The sequence below is a fragment of the Sceloporus occidentalis genome, unplaced genomic scaffold, assembly GCF_023333645.1.
Source record: "Sceloporus occidentalis isolate IW3139 unplaced genomic scaffold, rSceOcc1.0.p SCAF_1, whole genome shotgun sequence".
Classification (NCBI taxonomy): domain Eukaryota; kingdom Metazoa; phylum Chordata; class Lepidosauria; order Squamata; family Phrynosomatidae; genus Sceloporus; species Sceloporus occidentalis.
In genome coordinates, this window is record NW_028316981.1 from 300,052,248 (window position 1) to 300,074,481 (window position 22,234).

At 41.2% G+C, this 22,234-nt stretch overlaps 1 protein-coding gene across 5 annotated transcripts in view; it reads right to left on the minus strand.

The window, feature by feature from the left end:
* Positions 1-22,234, minus strand: part of NEDD4L (NEDD4 like E3 ubiquitin protein ligase) — a 362,032-nt gene that overhangs the window by 185,314 nt on the left and 154,484 nt on the right. For all 5 annotated transcript variants that reach the window (XM_089497155.1, XM_089497168.1, XM_089497167.1 and 2 more), the window contains exons 3-5: positions 13,030-13,111; positions 9,897-9,935; positions 881-934 (exon numbers count right to left, since the gene is read on the minus strand). In XM_089497155.1, coding sequence (XP_089353281.1) covers positions 881-934; positions 9,897-9,935; positions 13,030-13,111 — 175 coding nt within the window. The remainder of the gene's footprint in view (positions 1-880; positions 935-9,896; positions 9,936-13,029; positions 13,112-22,234) is intronic.

Below are 22,234 nucleotides of genomic sequence, written 5' to 3' on the forward strand. Positions count from 1 at the left end.
CTGGTTAAAAATAAATGTATATATTAAATGTTATTTCATTAAATACTATTTAAACCTTGAGCTATTTGTTAGTCAGTGAATAATGGCAGTGTGTGGATGTGCGTGTATGAACCAGCCCAGTGAAATTCACACTCTTTCATTCCACGTACTGGCTGGTGAATTTTAATTCAGCATTGGAAATAAGCCACATTTGCAAGTGGCTTGCTAGTTTAGGAGACGAAGGACAAGGCTCTGTGGCACACAATGCCATTCTTTAAGTGAAGGAGTAGGCCAGGGAACTTAGGAGAAACAGTTGAGGGCTGTCATTGTTTCCATCGTAGTTGTTTCACTCTGCTTAAAGACAGGGCCAATTCTGCCACCTACCCCCTCTGCTTCTACAACTGTTACTCTCCATCTTTAGGGTGATAAAGATGTATCTGTCAACCTCTGAGGACTCATAATGACCAAACTCCTCACTTACAGCAATCCCAAAAAGAACCCACAAACAGTTCCAAGCTTATTTATTACACAATGTTCATGTTTGCTTATGCCACCTTTTGAAAAACATTACACCACCTTCCCGTAAAACAGGCAAAAGAGAAACAACGATTTAAAACTATGGCACAGCAAGGAGGTTTCATTTTTAAACATGTATGTAACAAACAAAGGTAATTGCTTGAGTGCTGGAGTAGGACTCTGGGAGACCAGGGTTCAAATCTCCTCTGAGCTATGGAAACCCACCGGGTGATCTTGGAAAAGTCATATTCTCTCAGGTGAAAAGGAAGGCAATGGCAAACCACCTCTGAAGAAATTTTGCAAAGAAAACCTTAGGGTTGGGCTACCATAAGTACAAGTTGACTTGAAGGCACATAACAACAACAAAGAAATAAAAAATACTCACCAATCTGTTTTCATCAAATACTTCAAAAAGCAATCTGTGATTAGATGGGTTTACCTAAAAGACAAAAAAGGAGGTCAGAAAAGAGAGTGTAATTTAAAGGGTAGTTCTTTGAAAGAAAAAAAAACAATTTATGGGCATGAACAGTTATTTAATTAAAAGGTTCCAATCTGTGTCTAGCAGTGCAAACTTATACACACAAAACAAGGAAACCCCATGCCCTAGGCCATGGCCTGTATGCTTCTTTTGCTGCTATCATTTATTAGTGATTGGAGTAAGAGAGCATTTTAAAGTCTAAGAAGCTATTGCATGCAACTGAACTCTGGTCTGAACTCACTCAAGATTCACCAGTTGACACTGCTTTAAGTGCCATGGCTCAATGTTATGGAATTCTGAGAATTGTACAATTCCCAGAACTCCATAGCATTAAGCCGTGGCACCTAAAGTGGTGTCAAACTAGATTATTTCTGCAGTGCGTATCCAGCCTAGGATGACTTGGACTGATGGGAGCTGCATCAAAATTACAGACTGCTCCCAGGCTGTGTAATTCACTCCTGTGGGAATCTAAAATGGCCCCCTTCCTGCTGTCTTTCTGCCAGTAGGGAAAGGCCTTTCTGTTTACCCAGGGGTTTTGTTGTACAGTATTGCCATTTTTATCATTATTATAAAAATCATTATTTTATTCATTTATATTCTGCCTTCCTCCCAATAATGGGATTCAAGGCTGCTAACCCTGTATTTAAAACACTACATTAACAAAAGTATAAATATATGATTTAAGAAGCAATTAAACCATTTATAAAGTTAAAACATTAAAAATTAAAGATATTAAAATTCATTAAAAGACAATATACAAACTGCACAGCATTAAAAGCCCAAGCCTAGTCAGTTTGTTCTAATGGGCTTATTAAAGAGAGGTACAGTCCTTCATATCATACCATCAGGGGCTAGCCTGAAGAAAGAGGCTCCTCCCTCCCTAACTGTCATCTTTCGGCCTCTGAGGGAGAGAGAAGGCTGGCCCAGTACCATCAGGAGCTAGCCTGAAGAAGAAGAGCCCTCCCTCCGGTCCATCTGCCTTGGTCCAGGCCTCAGAGGGAGAGAAGAATGCTGGACCTGATTCCCTCCCTCCCTCACCATTCCCTTCTCCTTTTGTGTCGTGTCTTTTAGATTGTAAGCCTGTGGGCAGGGAACTGTCTGTTATCCCCTCTATTGTAAACTGCTCGGATTCCCAGTGATTGGGCGGTATATAAATAAAACCTATTATTATTATTATTATTATTATTATTATTATTATTATTATTATTATTATATAATCTGGGCCCAAACTATACAAAGCTTTACAGGTCAAAACCAGCACACTGAATTGTGTCCAGAAATGAACCAGAATCCAATGGAGCAGTTCTGTGTCCTCCAGGGAGCTCCAGTTAACACCCTGGAGGCAGCTCTTTGGGTCAACTGAAGTTTCTGAGCACATGATACCTTCTCTCTCAGTATCAGTAAATTGGCTTTTAAAGTAATATGCAAAGCACTAGCAAACATTTTTTGCCACTGTACTTTGGATTTCATTTTATTGCACACATCTGACCAGATGCATCACATCTTTCTGTCCTATTATGCTTTTCCAGGTTATGTGCACAATAAAAGCAAGCAGCTTACTCCAAATTTTACATTCCAACCAGCAACTCCCTGGCCTTGGAGGGAGAGAAGAACCCGCAGTATTTGCTGGACTTGATTCCCTTCCCCACTGCCATTCCCTTCTCCTTTTGTATCATGTCTTTTTAGACTGTAAACCTGAGGCAGGGAACTGTCAAATTAAGAATCTGTAAAGTGCTCTGAGAGTCTTTGTGGCTGAAGACTGGGATATAAATATTCTAAACAAAAGTAAATAAATAAAGGACCTGTTCAAGGCACTGAACCCATTTTGGGGCCATATTTTAGTACCTTGGTCAGCTGCTTTAAAGTGTGAACCGAAACCTGGAGTTGATTCACTGCCTCAATGACAGGGAACCACTCTGTATAGTATTTTTTTCTACGTAATTTCAGCCAAGCATTGAAAATTGCAGAAGACTGCCAACAAATACCAAGTGCTGTATACTATACTTCAGAGGAAGGAACTGGCAAAACCAGGTCTGAATATTCCTTGCCTAAGAAAACCCTATGACATTCATGGGGTTGCCATAGGTTGACAGGTGCCTGAAGGCACACATACACACAACATTGATAGAATTTGTTACATGCTGAATATACTTTTGCTTAGAAGCAAGTTCCACTATGCCCAAAAGGACTTGTTCTCAAGCAGATGTGCAGAGGAGTGAAGCCTATCGTCAGGCTTACTAGGAAGTAAACTCCACTATGATTAGATTTTACTCCACATTAAGTATGTTTAGGATTATACCCTTAATAAAATAAAGTGTAACATGATCAGACATCGGTTCTGGTAGAAAGATTCTGACATATCAGACTTTGTTGTGGCTGGAATGGAAAAAGCTGGGACTAGACATCCACCTTTTAGTTCCAAGACCATTCCTAGGGATGGTGCATTACTAATCAAAAGAGGTTTGCTCCATATATGCCCAGCTCCATAGATTAGAGGAACCAATGTAGTTTAAGACAGCAAGGGTAACGGAAGAGGTAAACCCTCCTCTATTTTCACTTTTTAAACATGCTTTAAAAATCAATTTGAAAACTATTTATGATCTCCCTAAATTGAGATGCTAAGAAAAATACAGTTTCCAAAATGCTAACAAAAAAGACCAATTGTTCAGACATTGTTTGCAAAAAAATAAACATAGTTTTAACAATCTACAAGTTTGCAGACAGCTGCTCTAAAAGATTAAATTTAAATTGCTGGAATTTTATTTTGCACACCCCTTCTCTTTAAATAAATACTTCACAGACAGGTTAAGCAATACAGCTATCTCTGATGTGCAATCAAGCTAATTTATTAGGTTCAACGTGAAATAAACAGACTTGTTTCCCACTGCATTACTTCTGCAGGATAAACTAACCCTGGAGCGTAGGAGAGAATTGAGCTCTGTGGAGACAAGGAATGGATATATATGTCAGGGGTAGTGATGGTGGTGTCCAAAGTTTCTTTGAAGAAACCGAGACTTGGCAAGTGAATATCAAGTAAAGGTGAAATGCCATATACAGTACCTGGCTAGAGCAAAGACCTGGCACAGATGCTTGGTGAGAATATAGAAATGTGATGAGGTGGTGTGGCTGCATTAGGCCAACCTCTAAGTTCAGGGCTGGAAAATATCTGAAGTCTTTGGACTGCAACCCCCAGAATAAACCAGATGATGTGGCCCACTGCTGTGCTATCTGTGGCATTATCTGAGTTATAGTTCAAAAAAGTTATACCTCAGCCATGTTCACAATTGATATTTGTTTAATGTAACAGATGCCCTAAAGGCATAGAAGACAGACCTGCAGAGTGGCTGCCAAAAGAGAATAGGCAGATATGATTCTGGCATTTTCAGACAAGAGTTACACTACCTTTGGGGCCAGCCTGTGGCTCCAGGTTCAAGCCTCCATTCCAGCCTTCCTCTCTTACTGACTCATGCTTTGTGGTTTAATAGATTTCAATCCACCATACTGGACTATAAGCAATGAGCTATGTAGAGGTACCAGAAAACGCATTTGTGTGCTCTTGTAATGAACCTGTATAGCATTTTCCCCAAAAAATGTGGCTACAAATTCTAGTTGATGGAGGAATAGACTGCAATCTGAGAGATCTGGATTAAAAGGATTATCTTTCAGTAATTCAACCCCAATTACTGCTTCTGAACAAATTTATCCTGGACTTGTTTTGATCACTCCATGGCCTTCATGATACTGTTTATTTAGGTATGTTCTCCAAAAACACTAAGCCTTCCAGCAGGGACGTAGCCAGGGTTTTGAGAAGGGGGGGGGGGGTCCAGACTAAGTGCCACCATTTGGAAGGGCTGAAAGGCCCCCCCCCCCCCCAAGACACAGACAGAGGGTCAAGCCTTTACCTCAGGAAGGGGAAAGAAGGGAAGAAGGGGAAGAAGGGGAGGGGGCTGCTCCACTTCCATGCCATTGCCAAAGGCTCCTCAGGTTCATTCACGGGAAAGGAGAGGCTAGAGAGCTGTCTTTTATGGGAAGGAACAATAAAACAACAATAAAACAACCCGGGGCAGGGATGTTTTTGAGTCAACAGAGAAGTTTGTCCTTGGAGTGAAGGGAAGGGGAGGAAAAAGAGAAAAGAGGACTTGCTCCCTGGCATCCTCCTCTCAGGGCTCCCGCTGCCCTGGCGCCTTCCCCAAACCCCAAATGCGAGGGGAGCTCTGGCTGAAGCAGGAGCAGCAACCAGGGCATGGTTCCTTTGGGGGGGGGGGGTGTCCCATCTCATCCTCTGCTCTCTGGAGGGCAACCTGCATGTGGAGGGGGGCAGGGAAGGGAGAGGGAGAGAGAGTGCACCAAATAGAATGAAAGAGGGAGAGAGAGAAACCACAGCCATGCCTAGACTTCAATCTATTTCCTCAGATGCATTTAGATGCAATAATAATAATAATAATATGTAGAGAGATCTTGCAGCACCTTTGGGACTCACTGAAAGAAACACATTTGCAGCATGAGTTTTCCTAGATGTCAGGTTTCTTAGCGTTTTCCTCAGATGCATTTAGATCCAATAAGAAGAAGAAGAAGAAGAAGAAGAAGAAGAAGAAGAAGAGAAATCTTGCAGCACTTTTGAGACTCACCGAAAGAAAGAAATTGGAGCATGAGCTTTCCTAGACTTCAGTCTACTTCCTCAAGTGCATTTGTGGCTTGCAAAAGATCACCCAGTGGCTTTGTATGGTCCAGTTGGGAATAAAAACCTGGACTCCAGAGTCATAGTACTCCAGTGATCAAACCACAATGGAGTAGGAGGATTAAATAGGGCAGCTATGGGCCATCTGTGGCCCTGGGTCATTGTTTTGTGGTCCTCCCATCCATCCTCCCCAATTCCAAAATAATAATTATTATTATTATTATTATTATTATTATTATTATTATGTTATAAAAAGAGGAGAAGGATTTCCTGGAAGCCTCTGTGGTTGCTAGCACACCATACACTGTTTAACATTTATACATAGATACAGATATAGATATCTGTTTTTCCAGTCTGGAAGTGGACTTCCTCCCAGTCACGGGTTGCTTTTCCCATCCAGGTTTTGGATGTAGCCCACATATTTATTTTCTGCCAAAGTGGGGCCCAAGGTGGCTAACAACACATAGAAAACACATTAAAACAACAATGAAAATCATAAAAAATACATTGAAAAATTACAAATATAAAATATAAAATACAAATATAAAATTCCAGAGGTTAAAATCAGCCAAACCCATGCAACAAGAGGGTGGTGAAATGAGGAGGGGGTCTTGGGCTGAGAGAGAGGCGAGAAGGAGTGAAAGACACTCTGTGCATGCTCAGGCACCCACTGCTTCTAAGACTGAGCACTGAAACAATAATTCTGAGGTTCAGAGGCTTGGCAGCCTTCCCTTCAACATAAGCAAGGCCCCTTCCAGAAAGAAAATGGAGAGGGGTGGGGAGTGGGTTTAACTCATGGATAGAGGTCCCACTGGGTGACCATGGGCAGGTCACACTCTCTCAGCCCCAGAGAAACACCCTCTGGAAAAATTTGCCAGGAAAACCCCATGATAGGTTTGCCTTAGGGTTGCCATGAGTCAGAACCAACTTGCAAGTAGCATCAACAAAAGAGCTCCAAGGCTGCATCCACACTGCAGAAATAGTGCAGTTTGATAACACTTTAACTGCCCTGGCTCCATACTATGGGATCCTGGGATTGGTAGTTTTGGGAGCTATTTAGCCATCTCTGCCAGCCACAAGAAACTGAAGTGCAATTCCCAGATCTCCTCATCATTTCATCATTTATTTCATTTCTGTGCCACCTTTCCCCCCAGAAAAGGACCCAAGACAGTTTGGTTTTTATGGTTGACACCACTTTAACTTCCATTATAGCTCTGTGCTAATGGAATCTTGGGATTTGTAGTTTTGAGGAGCTGTTTAGCCATCTCTGTCAGGTGCCACAACAAACTTCAAATCCCAGCATTCCACAGCATGGAGCCAAGGGCAGTTAAAGTGGCATCAAACTGGATTATTTCTTTAGTGCAGATGCAAACGGAGTCCTTCCTCTCAAGCTGTTCACATCAGATAAATTCAAGTTGATAAAGCAAAGTGCAGCTGCTCAAGCAATAAGCGGCAGCCACTCTGTTCATGCTCAGAGAAACTCTGTTCATATTCTGAGACACTCAGAGGAGGGCCAAAAAGGAGCTACTTGAGGATGAGCTTATGAAACATGAATGGGTTTAATGGTTGGACTCAAGTAGCTTCAATATATACCATTATACATATATAAACATACCAAACTCTGAAAAACTCCAAAATACATCTAGTTCTCAGCATTTTGGATAAGGGAGATTCAACCTGTAGTTGATTGTTGTTATTAGAAGTCACCTTTTCTTTCTTTGATATTTCCTTTTAGAGCCTTTCTTCTCCCTTCCTTCCTTTTTCTTCCTTTCTTCCCCTTTTTTCCTTCCTTCTTTCTTTCCTTTCTCTTCTTTCCTTTAGTTCTTCCTCCCTCCCCTCGTTTTTCCTTCCTTTTTTCTGTGTGTCTTCCTTCCCTCTTCTTAAAATCGTAGAGTTGGAAGAGACCGCAAGGGCCATCCAGTCCAACCCCATTCTGCCATGCTCCTCCTCCTCCTCCTCCTTCTCCTCTCCCGAACGGAGACCTTTGTTTGGCAAAAGCACAGAGGCGGAGGGAGAGGGAAAGAGGGGCAAAGATGTTGCCGGGAGGGAGACCAGCCCTCTCCCCTCCCTCTCTCTCTCCTGAGTTCGCTCCGACAGAAGGAGGAAGCAGGAGAAAGGAGCTTGAACAGGCACTGTTCAAGCACTCCCTCTCCCTCTCCCTCTCTCTCTCTCTGAGCCTCCCTGCTCCCTGAGACTTCCCCCCCCTTTCCCTCTCCATCCAAGTCCGTGCTTTTGGTGGAGGGGAGGAGGAGGGGGGAAGGAGCTTGAACATCCCCACTCTTGATGGGGGGTCCGGACCCCCAAAACCCCACCCTTGGCTACATCCCTGCTTCCAGAAATGTTTATTTATCCAAAAATCACAGGCTTGTCTGCACATACAGTAAAATCTAGGGTACCCCTGATTTTCCAGAGTTGCTTGTCTGTACTACCGGGGCTTGCCTACACTATGAAAAGTCACATAGAGGCTATTCATAGCAAACTCAGATTAAGCGGTCACACATTTCCCTACTCAGTGGGGACATCAGTGTAAAATAGTGAGCTTCCCTAATTATGTTGGGGAATAAAATAAATACAACAGTGGCTGCTCCACATTATTATTATTTTCTTGCCTGTCCATCAAGGATGTACACATACATACTTTTGCTTTTGTTGTCACACTCCCATTGGTTGGTTTGGGACAGGCAATGAATATAACAATGTGAATATGTCAGTATTTGCTATCACACTCCCATTGGCTAGTATAAGCAGAAGCATTGTCCATCTAGTTTCATTGTCACACTCCCATTGTAAACCTTCAAACACCTTATTAATTCAGCTATACTTTGATATAACATTAATTACCAGCTTGAACATACATGGCTGCAATGGCATACATAGCATTCGAATAGGCTGCATGAATGACATGTAGACCCGGCCATGTGAAAAGGCATAGGGATGGAGGGGCTTGCTGGAAAAGCATCTTATTTAGTTGTATCACAGAAAAGTCAGAAAATAATGTAACTAACAAGTAGTACTTTGCTATTGTTAACTTATGTGAGAACAAAATGGTTGCAGATTTACATCCCACTTCAATTCCATGTACAACAACAAAATGTGGAAAAACCAAAATGAGAAATACTTCTTCAATGCACTATAGCTGTGGGACACAGGGAGCTGCAATCAGTGAAGTAACTTTTCAAAGCTCTGCCCCAAAACAATATTGGCTAACAAAGTGTAATGTCAAGTCCCTGTTTAAAGCCCCAACCCAGGAAAGATATGTCTCTAAGATCCTGAAGAAAATCTGTCAGTTAGAGGAAGATAGTAATGAGCTAGATAGACCAATGTTCTCTGTACAGCCAACCCTCCATATCTACAGATTTTCTATCCATGGATTCAAACATCAATGGCTTGACAATATTTTTAAAATACAATAACCAAAAAGAAAATCTTGATTTGACATTTTATAAAAGGGACATCATTTTGCTAGGGCATTGTATTTAATGGGACTTCAGCATCCGCGGATTTGGGTATCCATCGGGGGTCCTGGAACCAAACCTCAGAAGACACCAAGGGCCCACTGTATAAGACCACTTTCTGGATTTTTAAACAATGTTCCAGTACCATCTTCCTTAATGAAGCTCTGCTTTAGTCAATAGAGCCAAGGAGTAAGGAGCAGAGTAACTAGAGTGACACAGGAGGAATGGACACTTTGCCAGTCTGAAGGTTAGCAAATTCCTATTCTGCTGTGGTCCCTGGCTATCAATGCAGCTAAGAACCTTTGGCTTTCATGATGAACTGGAAGGTGAAGGACAATTCTGTCCTTACTAGACACTGACAGGCAGTAACAGGATAGGTAAGGGGAACCTTAAGCCCAGCTACAGCTTTGACAGTGTGCTGTTGCTTATTGGCTAGTTACCCTCATCAAAAGCAACAGGCAGTGCTACAGATTGGACATATGCAAGAAATCCCATATCCTAGAGAAAATCCCAGGTCCATTCCAATTAAAAGTGTGCTTGGGAAAGTCAGTACTTCAAGTCCCAGAATCTTTCAGACAGCATGGCTAGTGGCTGAGATACCAAAGATATAATCCCACCTCAACAACTATACTGCCTTGCAGTGCTGGTGAAGGACTAAACAGACTGTAAAATATTTTGCAAGTATTTCCTTTTGCAGGAATTGTAAATATTGTAGTACTGAAAATACTAATGCTTGCCCCACCAGTGTGTGCTCAACACCGACTAAAAAGTTCAAAAGCAAAACACTTACTCTAAAATAAAATTCTTCATTCCATTTTGGATTCAGAGTCTGTAAGAAAAAAAGGAGGGGAAAAAAAGCACATTTACTACAAGAAATCACCAGGAAAAAGCTGCAAATCTACCAGCACATTTTGCTGCATGCGGTGCTGTTGCAATGGCTTCTTTCCCCTCTTTTTCCCCTTTCTTTTTCTAATTCTTAACCAACAAAGGTTCTCTGATTTTAGAGAGACATTGTCTGTTAAGAATCTGAAAGAAATGGAAAGCAGAGGGGGAGAGAAATCCATTACCACAGCTTTCATCAATAATAAAGATGCTGTTGTCAACATGCTTCAAATTCATTTGTTGAGCAAACTTCATGTAGGAGGGTATGTGAAGTGGGATAAAGCAGAAATAGATGTCAACTATAAATAGGAGCTTCACAGTGGGAGTCAGACCGTTGATGACCTGGGCAGAGATGTCTTAATGAAGGCTGCTAAATATTTCACAAATAATCAATTCTTTAAAATGTTGTGGGAGTAGCATTAGATGAAACAGCCAATGTGTCTAAACATAGTTTATAACTCTAAGAGCAAAGTTATTAACACTTAAAGTTATTAACATTTAATAGCAAAGTTATTAAATATAATGTATATAACCATGAAACTATCTTCCCCCTTACTGCAAAATAATTAAGAATGCATTTACTAAGATTGTGATAACTTCTTATTCTTATTTTAATAGGTCATCTGTTCATAGGAAGTGTATCCCATCACTAGATCCCTGAGATGTTTTAAGAAAAATCCTTTCCACAAAGTTGAAAATCAAAAAGCATCATCAATAATTTACAAACAAGATTCAAAGGTGGGAACAAAATGAATAGAAATAGATGAAAACCAATTAATCAGTCATCTGCAAAGGCCCTCTGAAAAAGTAAACTGTTTCTCTAAAGAACATGAACGTGCAAGCCTGGTTAATCAAGCTCAGTAACAAATCCCACAGAGAGAGTCAGCATGGAGCAGTGGTTTGAATGTTGGTCTAGGACTTTGGGAAGCCAGGATTCAGCCATGGAAACCCACTTTGGGCAAGTTATACTCTCTCAGCCTTAGAGAGGAAGGCAATGACAAATGCCTTCTGAATAGAGCTTGCCAAGAAAAGCTCGTGATAGGATTTCCAAATCATAATTTGGAAACAACTTGAAGGCACACAAAAAACACAACAAACTCCACAGAGAGGATGCCAATACTAAGAAAGTCTTGCTCACCATCTCCTCATATGGGCACCTCATCTCCAAAGCCCAGAGCCTCTAGACCAAGGAGTCATCTGATGACTTGACCACACTGGACCAAATATTTACAAAAGTTGATTCTTAAGGCATCAGGTTTTAGATCAGTTAAAGAACTTTAATAAAAGCAGAATTTGAAACTGGGTCTGAGAAATACTTGGAATCCAGTGGATGTGTTTCAAAATCAAATGTAACATGTGCCGTTTGGCTAGGACAGAACCAAGAGACAATGTTTTGCATGAGACCTCATTTTCACAGACTGTATCAATAAGTTATATTAGTGAGTTGGTGAGTATATACTAGAAGGGCTTTAACATATATTCAGAAGCCTGGCTCACTGCCTTGGCATCGAAGCCCAACAGACTTGTGGGCACTAGTAATGAAAACAATAGTTATTTCTTATTTATTTATTTTTTAAAAAATGGGTTTCTTGGCATACAGGAAAGCTAGTCAGGAAGAATAATACAGTGATGAGAATTCTGAAAAAATTTCATATGATATTAACACTACCCAGTGCTTCAGGAAATTTTTTTGCACATAAATACAGCGTTCTTTGTATGAAAATCATAGTTTTGTGCCAAAAAATACATTTTTGTGCAAGGATCACTACTGGGACAGGGAGTCAATGTGGTGTGGTTTGAGTGTTGGATTATGACTCTGGAAACCAGGGTTCAATTCCCCGCTGAGCCATGAAACCCACTGTGTGATTTTGGACAAGTCACACACTCTCAGCCTCAGGGGAAGTAATGGAAAACCTCCTGTGAACAAATTTTGCTAAGAAAACCCCATGATAGATTTGCCTTAAAGTTGCCATAAATTGGAAACTAGTTGAAGGCATATGACAACAACCACCACTGTTGGGTATTTTTTGCATAGCATTGCTGAGTTTTTTGTTTGTTTGTTTGTTTGTTTGTTTGTTTTGGGGGGAGACCAGCAATCTTGCACAAATTAAACTATGTGCCTGTCTGGAAGCAATGCCAAAAACAACAGTCCTACACAGAAATTAGCTACTTTTGTGCAAGATTGCTGATCCCACCCTGGAAAGTATCATCGGTCTAATGTCTCTTGGGGAGCCAAGGGGGTTTATCACACAGGCTCCTGGCACAGTCGGAGAACGGTCCAAAAGGAGTCGGGAAGGGAACAGAACGAGTGGGGGACATATTTTACTGCAAACAATGAAGTCCCTCACTTGTTCCATTCCCTGCCCTTCCGTTCCCAGTTCATCCCACAGGAGGAGATTTTTGAGAACTGTTTTTTGAGAACTGACAGGAAACGGAATGGAACAAGTGAGGGACTATGTCGTCCCCCACTCGTTTCTGGCCCCTTTTGTTCCATTCTCCGACCGTTCCCTGAGCCCCTGTGTGATAAACTTCATGGACTACAGTCCGTCCTCGCCTTACGCGGGGGATCCGTTCCGGATCCCTCCGCGTAAGGCGAATTCCGCCTATGCTCGAGCCCCATTGGAAACAATGGGGTTCATGCGCGGCAGCTCAAGCGCGTGCGGGGCGCAACAGGCGCACGTGCCCATTCAATTGAATGGGACGCGCCACCCCTTCCGCCCCGCGTGCGCCCCCCACGGCTTGAGCGCGTATGCTCAAGGCCGCGTATGGCACGCTGTATATTATTTTGTGAAGAGAAACTTCCACAATCAAAAGGGCTGGCATGGAGCTTGCCAAGAGCAAAATCACCACAAACAGTTCTTTACATGGCATTACAAGGCCCCTGGAGCTACAGTGTGTTCTAATTGTCTTTTATTTCTTCATTGCCTCTGGTGCCCTGTGGGCTGCGAGGCAATATAGAAATTCTTAAAACAAACAAACAATACTGTGGGCATTATACAGTTTTCTCATTTTCAGCCATTAAAGAGAAATTACCAATTTACCTTTTTAATAGTTTTTGTCTGCACCAGGGCAAGTTCACGGTTTTCGTCTGTTGCATACAATGAAAGTTTCACATATGGATCACTGCAAAAGAAAAACTTGCCATTAACATTACACATATTTAGACAGCACTTGGTTTAGAGATCCTATCCCACCCTAGCTAGCTGTACATCAATTAGTCCAGCTAACACATGTTACCAAACTATTCATAAACCAAGCATAATTGAAAAATATCCGCACCAAAAGCTAGATTGCCATAGTTTAGCAGCTAGGCTGGAATACTGTATCAGAAACACTCTTGAATTCTAAGGAAATAATAAACATTTTCATAGATGTTTGTAGTTCTGATTTATACATGTTTTGAAGGAGCAAAAGCAGGATGACAAAGCTGTGGCTCTCCAGATGACTGTTAGACTACAGCTCCCATCACCCCAAGCACTAGCTCTGCTGGATGGGGATGATGGGAGTTCCTGGGTAACATCTGGAGAGCCACAGGTTCCCTACCCCTGATATAAATGGGTAAAGATAATACTTTGAGCTGTAAACCTAAACATATTTTTATTTGGAAAGAGGTCCCACAGAACAAAGTAGGAATTAAATATGAGCAAACATGCATAGGATTGTGCTGTTAGGATCTCAAACAGATTGGCAATAACAAATCAACACTATTTGCACACCATCAACACTTTATAAACAGCAGAAAGTTTGCCAAGCATATTCATTTTCTTTTGAATAAGTAGACCACCTGTTGCTTGGCCCCAAAGGATAAAACTTACAAATTAATGTAACTGAAATAGTAAGCTACCCTCTAGTGGTTATACTTAATGGTACATAAACATAGAAAGTGGCTATCCTTCATTCGATAAGCTGTTTTCCACACTGCTGAAAGAGGGAATCCACCCCCAATGAAACAAGTTCACCAAGTGGATATTTAACAGCCAACACAGATCTAATACTATTGAGACAAAAAATGTTCTGGATAGGTCCTGGAATTATAAACCCATACCAAAACTAAGATCATGGGCTAAATCCAACATCAGTCTTTTCCTGGAGCTTACATCCATTGCTCTGAGTCCTAGTTTCTGGAGCAGCAGAAGACAAGCTTGCTCCCTCCTCAATATAACATCCCTTCAAATATTTAAACAGGGCTAACATATCACCTCTTAACCTTCTTTTTTCCAGGCTCCCTAACTCGTTCCTCATAGGACATGGTTTCCAGACCCTTCACCATTTTAGTCACCCTCCTTTGGACACGTTCCCGTTTCTCAATGTCCTTTTTGAATTGTGGTGCCCAGAACTAGACACAATATTCCAGGTAGGGCCTGACCAAAGCAGAATAGAGTGGCACTATTACTTCTCTTGATCTAGACACTATACTTTTATTGATGCAGCCTAAAATTGCATTGGCCTTTTTAGCTGCCACATCACACTGTTGACTCATGTTTGACTTGTGGTCTACTTGGAGTCCTAGATCCCTTTCACACGTAGTTTCAATCAGCCAGGTGTCCCCCATCCTATAATTGTGCATTTTATTTTTCTGCCCTAACTGCAGTGCCTTACATTTCTCAGTTGAATTTCATTTTGTTAGTTTTGGCCCAGCTTTCTAGTCTATTCAGGTCATTTTGAATTTTGATCCTGTCCTCTGGGGTATTACCTATTCCTCCTAATTCTGTCCTCCAAGTCATTGATGAAGATGTTGAATAGAACTGGGCCCAGGACAGAGCCCTGTGGGACCCCACTGGTCACTTCTCTCCAGGATGAAAAGGAGCCATTATTGAGCACCCTTTGGGTTTGGTCAGTCAACCAATTTCAAATCCATGTAACAGTTACCTTGTCTAACCAACATTTTACAAGCTTGTTTGCAAGAATGTCATGGGGAACCTTGTCAAAGGCCTTACTGAAATCAAGATATACTATGTCCACAGCATTCCCTTCATCTACCAAGCTGATAATTTTATCAAAGAAAGAGATCAGATTTGTCTGGCATGACTTCTTTCTCTGAAACCCATGTTGATTTTTTGTGATTATGGAATTTCCTTCTAGATGTTCACAGACTCTCTGTTTAATGATCTGTTCCAGAATCTTTCCTGGTATTCATGTCAGACTAAGTGGACGATAATTGTTGGGATCCTCTTTTTTTCCCTTTTTGAAGATGGGGACAACATTTGCCCTCCTCCAGTCTGCTGGGATCTCTCCTGTTTTCCAGGAGTTCTCAAAGATTATTGCCAATGGCTCCGATATTACATTTGCCAGTTCTTTTAATACCCTTGGATGTAGTTCATCTAGTCCTGGAGACTTAAATCCATAGATTAACAAGATATTCCTGTACTCATCAGATTTAGTGACAATAGCGAGGAATCAAAGGCATTCTTTTTCCTTGGAGATATACCTAATTTTAATACAGGTTGGCTCTCTCTTATCTGCAATGCTTGGGAACAGAGGTATTTTGAATTTAGGGGTTTTATTTTATTTTATTCTGGAATATTAGCCTATACATAATGAGATATCTTGGAGAGGGGACCCAAGTGTAAATATGTAATATATTTATGTTTCATATACATTTTATATATTTAGCCTGAAGTTAATTTTATACTTTTTTTAAAAAAAAATTGTACATGAAAGAAAATTTGTGTATGCTTAACCATGTCAATATCTTAGCCACCCATGTTAACAATTTATTTTGGAGGACTTCAGAATTCAGAATTCTGAAAAAAGGAGACTTATTATTTACAGTGGTGTGTGTCTGTGTGCATCTGTTGGATTAAAAAACACACAATTAATGTGTTGTTTATATTTTGGTACAACACTGTGTACTACTGTTAACCATATGAATTATTAGTTTTGCATAGTGGGTGGGGAAACCCTAAGGGAGGGGTTGCACTCATTAGTTCAGTTTGGAGAGAAAGAAAGAGACCTGGAGGGGAGAAAAGCTTGTTCGCAAAGGATAAGAATTATATCACATAATTCAAAGTGAATTTGATAATGTGGTTTTAATATATGGCTTTAGAAGGAAATGAAAACCCCTTGTAGTGAAATTTGTATTATGTACTTTTAGCTATTGTATATTTTATTTAGATCTCTGAGGATGACTGCAATAACTGCTGAGTAGAAAGATTTCTGTATGCAAGCCCTGCACTGGTGCTTATAGGGAGCAAGAAATTTTGGGAGACTCCCTCTGAGCTTGATTTAGGATTAAATATACATTGTAGGTGGTTATTATGATCATGGAAAGGTTTGTACACAGCTACAAATTGTTTACATTTTTGTAACTGTTTGTAATATTCATCTGCAAGTGGCCTCAGAGACCCCAAGGAAGTGGTATGTTAGCACAAATTTTATCCTGCCCTATTAAATTCTCTTCCCATTTGATACAAGATTTTTGCAGTAACATCCACTGTTTCCCCTCCTAACAGAACCTGTACTTTGGCTTGTATATCATATAGGTCAATATTTAGTGGCAATGGCCAGAATAATCTATCACTTGGTGTACATGATGAGCATCAGCACTCCCTAGCTGGTGTCCTGATGCATAACAAGACCAACATGCATTACTTTGCTGGCTTCCCCATGGAGTAAAGTAACACTGGCCTTTTACTGGATACAAATGTTAACAGAACTGCTTAGTACTGATACCCCCAATCACAAGTCCACTTACAATGATGTAAGTCCCCTACAGGATTCCAGCAAATATTTTTGGTATGCATTTCTCAGTAGTAACATAATATGTTGTTATTATGTGCCTACAAATCATAGCCAACTTATAGCAACCCTAAAGTTCAGCTCTCATGCGTTTTTGGACTGGTTGGCCCATGTGGTCTATGATTCTATGGTCTGATACAAATGGTGTGGAAGCGCCATCCTCGGGCCAAAACTAGGGCTGGGGAGCACGCAGCAACCACATGCTCACCAGCCCTAGTTCGTATGGATGATGCCATTTTGAAGATGCACCGTCTATACACAGCGCAGGACAATGGCATCATGCACACGCCACTTCCACATAGACCAGCGCGTGCGTGACATCACTGTGCTGCTGGAGGACGCTTGCGGCACCCTATCTGCAGTGCAGAAAGGAGGTCAGAAATGGAGCTCCTTTTGGGTGCGCACTTCATTCCCGCAGCAACTAGATTGCTGCAGGAATGAAGCCAGGGAGAAAGGGGTCGGGCGGCCCCTTTCTCCCATGGCTGCGCCTGTCGGGGTATCCGGGGGCATGCAGGCCCAAGAACACCCCTTTTCTAGGCCATGGGGAAGTGGAAAGGAGTGGCAGAGACCCGCTCCTTTCGGGCCGTCTCTATTGACCCTATGTTTCTAGGGCTGAGAGCAGTTATGTACACTCAAGTTGATCCCTTCAATAACTTCACTTGGACTGAAGTCCACATAAATAATGCAATGGCTTGACGTGACTCTTGACTTGTATTTACCAACTTTATATTACATTCAAGTCTACTCAGCAGCCGGTGTTTGCTGCAAATAGAAGTATAGACTGCATCCTTCTAAAAATTTTGATTTCCACCCTAGGAGTAGCAGCAGAGAAGACTTGCCTCTTGTTTCTCGGAAGGAAAAATTGAAGCAGAAGGATAATCTCTCCCACGGTAGTGTTCAAGGCTCCTCCAATATGCAGCAGAGACAGGCTGCTGAGAAGACCTCAAGAAGTACCTTCTACTAATAAACTCTCTGGGTTTCCCCCTGTTTCTCTGGATGAACTCTCTATGCTGCTAAATTCTTCCAAACCTACTACCTGCTCTCTTGATCCTATTCCCTCCCGTCTCCTAATCTCTATAGCCCCTTCTCTTCTGCCCTCGCTCCTCTATATCTTTAATCTCTCTCTCTCTCTATGGGTTCCTTCCCTTCTATAATAATAATAATAATAATTATTATTATTATTATTTGTATACCGCCCTATGGGAAACCAATCCGGGCGGTTGACAACAGTAAAATATAAAATACAACAATTAAAAACACTTTATCCCTCTCCCCCCCCCTTAAGACAGTATTAAACAGTATAACATATTAAAAATACAGTATCAAAGCATAAAAACAACAATTAAAAACTAACTTCTGACTTCAAACATGCTCTCGTTTCCCCAATTCTGAAGAAACCCTCTCTCGACCCCTCTTCTTTGTCTAGCTATCGTCCAATTTCTCTTCTTCCTTTTCTTTCTAAGGTCCTAGAACGGGTCGTTTATTCTCGCTGTATTAAGTTTCTTGAAGCCAACTCCATCCTAGACCCTTTCCAGTCTGGCTTCCGCCCACAGCACTCTACAGAGACAGCCCTCACCAAGATCTCAAACGATCTCTTGCGGGCCAAGGCAAACGGCCTCTACTCTATTCTCATTCTTCTTGATTTGTCTGCGGCCTTTGACACTGTTGATCACTGTCTCCTGGTTGATTTACTTTCTGACCTTGGGTTCTCCGGCTCTGCTGGTTTAAATCTTACTTGTCAGACTGATCTTTTGCAGTGGTCACAGGTGGTCAGACTTCATCCTCTGTTCCCCTATCTGTTGGAGTTCCCCAGGGCTCTGTCTTGGGTCCCCTTCTGTTCTCTCTATACACACTGTCCCTAGGTAAACTCATCAGTTCTTTTGGTTTCTCCTATCATCTGTACGCCGACGGCACTCAGCTGTATCTCTCCACCCCTGACCTTTCTCCAAGGCTTGAACAGCAAGTTTCTTCTTGTCTGACTGCCATCTCTCAGTGGATGCGGCTTCGGCGCTTGAAGCTCAACATGTCTAAGACTGAGCTTCTTGTCTTTCCACCTAAACCCACCCTTCACTATTCCTTTTCTGTTTCTGTTGACGACACTTCTATTCAACCGGTTCATCAAGCCCACAGTCTTGGCTTCATTTTTTACTCTTCTCTGTCATTTATTCCCCAGATCCAGGCCACCGCCAAGGCCTGTAGATTCTTTCTCCACAACATTGCCAAGATCCGTCCATTCCTCTCAGCCTCTACTGCCAAGACTCTAGTCCATGCCCTAGTGGTTTCGCGACTAGATTATTGTAACCTCCTTCTGATAGGGCTTCCTCTTTCACACCTCCATCCTTTAATCTCTGTCCAGTATTCAGCTGCCCGTACTGTCACATCCGCTCTCCACTTTGACCATGTTTCACCTCTTTTCTCCTCCCTTCATTGGCTCCCCTTCCCCTTCCGCATCCGGTACAAGCTTTTATTATTGACTTTCAAAGCCCTCCATGGACTGGCCCCTCCTTACTTATCTGACCTTCTTTCTCCTTACATTCCTACTCGCACCCTCCGCTCTTGTAGTCAAGGTCTCCTGTCACAGTGTAGGACTACTACTGCCCCCTCCCGAATTCATCCCTTCTCGCTTGCTGCCCCTTACTCCTGGAACCTTCTTCCCCCACATGCACACCTCATCACTTCTCTACCCAGTTTCAAAACTGAATTAAAGACTATATTGTTTAGAGAAGCATTCCCAGAGGTGAGCCCCTCTCTGACCCAGGAAGCCTCCTTTTAACCATCCATTAAGAAGCCAAGCCCTTCCTCCAGTCCATCTGCCTTGGTCCAGGCCTCGGAGGTGGAGAAGAACTGCTGGACCTGATCCCATTCCCCACCACCACTCCCTTCTCCTTTTGTGTCGTGTCTTCTTAGATTGTAAGCCTGAGGGCAGGGAACCGTCTAACTAAAATATTGTATGTACAGCGCTGTGTAAATTTACAGCGCTTTATAAATAAAGGTTAATAATAATAATAAGTCCATTGCCTAACACATTTTTGTCCTTTTCCCCTTTGAGACGCAAACATGTCCTGAACTCTCTGCTGCTACTCATACAGGGGGAAAATCTTTAGAAGGAGCCAGCCTATCCTCCTACTCCTGTCCTTCAATGTTGTGCACATATTCTGGATTTTCTAGTTATTGAAACTCCAAACATATACCCAAACACATCACATATTTTTCTATTAAACATGGCTCCCAGACTTGAGACTTGATTTGAAAGTATCTTGCAAAGATTTGAGACTCGAATTCAGACTTGAAGGTAGAGACCTGAAACTTTACTTGAGACTTGGAGTAAAAGACTTCTGGCTGAGAGTGTGTGACTCACAAAAAAGTCATCCAGTGTGTTTCTGTACCTGAGCAAGGAACTGAACCGTAATCTCCAGCCATAGTCCAATGCTCAAATCACTACATCACTCTACCTCTCAACGTAATGTACAAGTCCTTTTTATTATTTTGATATCCAGGATATAATATTATTTTTAATACAACTGCTCTTTTTCCTTTATCTTCTGAAACTCTTCTGTTTCTAGTAGCTGAGCTTCAAAAGATAAAGCTCATCTACTACAAATAAAAGAAGAAAAACAGAATACTATTATTCACTCTCTTATGGTTTTTAATGATTTTAATACTCCTGGCTTTTATTTCCTTTTAGTGTCATTACTTCCTCAAATGTCAGCATGATCTTGTACCTGTTGTCATTCTCACCTAGTTTGAAGATAATTTTGATGGGAAGGTAAGTAATTTAGATGAAACCCTTCATCCAGATTTTCCTTGCATCTCTGCATCCCTCCTACAGATGTCTCCACAACCCAGTTGCCTCAATTCAAAAACAGCTTAAAGGGAACACTGAATTTACTCTTGATCTTATTTTATCTGCTATGTTCTTATTTTACCTAAGGAAGGTTGTCAAAAATGTAAATGCTATCTTCTCACTGTGTCTAGATTAAGATCTGCAACATCTGAATCGGTATTCTCCTGTCCAGGATAGAAATATATACAACTTCCTCTTAAGGATGCCTGACATGACTCCTGAATGCAATTTCAGTACACACTGAACCAATCCTGATACAGTTTCAATACCCATGGAACACTATATAACTATGGTCTAATCTGCACTACAGAAATAATGCTGTTTGAGACTACTTTAACTTCCATGGCTCAATGCTATGGAATGCTGGGATTTGTAGTTTGTTTGACACTAGAGCTCTCTTGACAGAAAAGGCTAAATATCTCAGAAATCTACGAATCCCAGAATTCCATAGCATTGAACCACAGCAGTTACAGCAATATCAAATTGCATTATTTCTGCAGTGCAAATTAGACCTTGTGTCTAACTCCTTCAGCATTCTGCTAGAAATGTGACCAGATACCCTCTTTTCTGTCTCTCTGGGACCCCTTGTTACCTTATCATTCTGTTTCCTACATAAGTTAATTTTTCAAATGTAAATGCATTCCTCTGTACTTCAATTTCGTATCCAACAAGTACCTTATATTTTTGATAAAATATTCATGTCTGGTCTCAGTGAACAATCTCTAATTTCTACCAACCATTCTTTGATTTCAGAACTTGATCTTCTGATGGGCCCTGAATTTTCTTCCAGAATATTTATCTTTACAGTTATAATATTCAGATTAGTTTCCCAGTATTTCACCTCCTTCAATTTCTTATCTAATTCTTCAAAATAGAAGAGATGCGGTTTCTAGGCTAGTAAAACCAAATAACTGTTTGGTTACTGAAGAAATACAAAAATAAATAAATAAAAACTAAAAAGTGACAGTTTTAAACAACAATTTAATCTGACCAGTGACAATTAGCCATTTTAGGCCCAAGAGAAACCTTTTTTTCAAATCACGAAGTGACCCCAAGTCACTTTTGATTTACTTCTGGCTCTTGGGTCAAGAGAGAAATTTTAAAAGGGTCATTTTCGTACAACCATCTCATTTTCTTGCAACCATTTTCTTGCATCCAAATCTTCCTCTAAAGAGTAATTCACAAATGGGAACTTGGTAAATCAATACTTATCTAACTCCTGCAGGCTGAATGGGTAGACGGGACTAAATCTGATTTAGACTTATGAGTATATTGGCAAATGGATTTGTTTATTTTGCTCTTTCCTACCCTACACTTCTGTACTTTTCTATTGCAGACATTTTCAGTGTAAAGCTAATTAGTCATTCCTTTCCACTTTATTTATATAAGCTTAAACTATTAAGACATTACTAACATACAAGTCTTTTCTAATGGTTACATAACTTTTGACTGTGTGATTGAATCCTCTCCTGCAGTGACTGCCAATGCAATCCCAATCCCAGACACACTTAAACATCACTAATAAGGGAAGATGAAGCTGCAAAGGTACTCATCTTGTCAAACATTTGGTGAAGGACTGGCTACTTAATGACTAGTTGTAGTTCTCAACCTTTGGCTCTCAAGATCTTTCTGTGGACTTCATTTTTCATAATCATGACCATTGG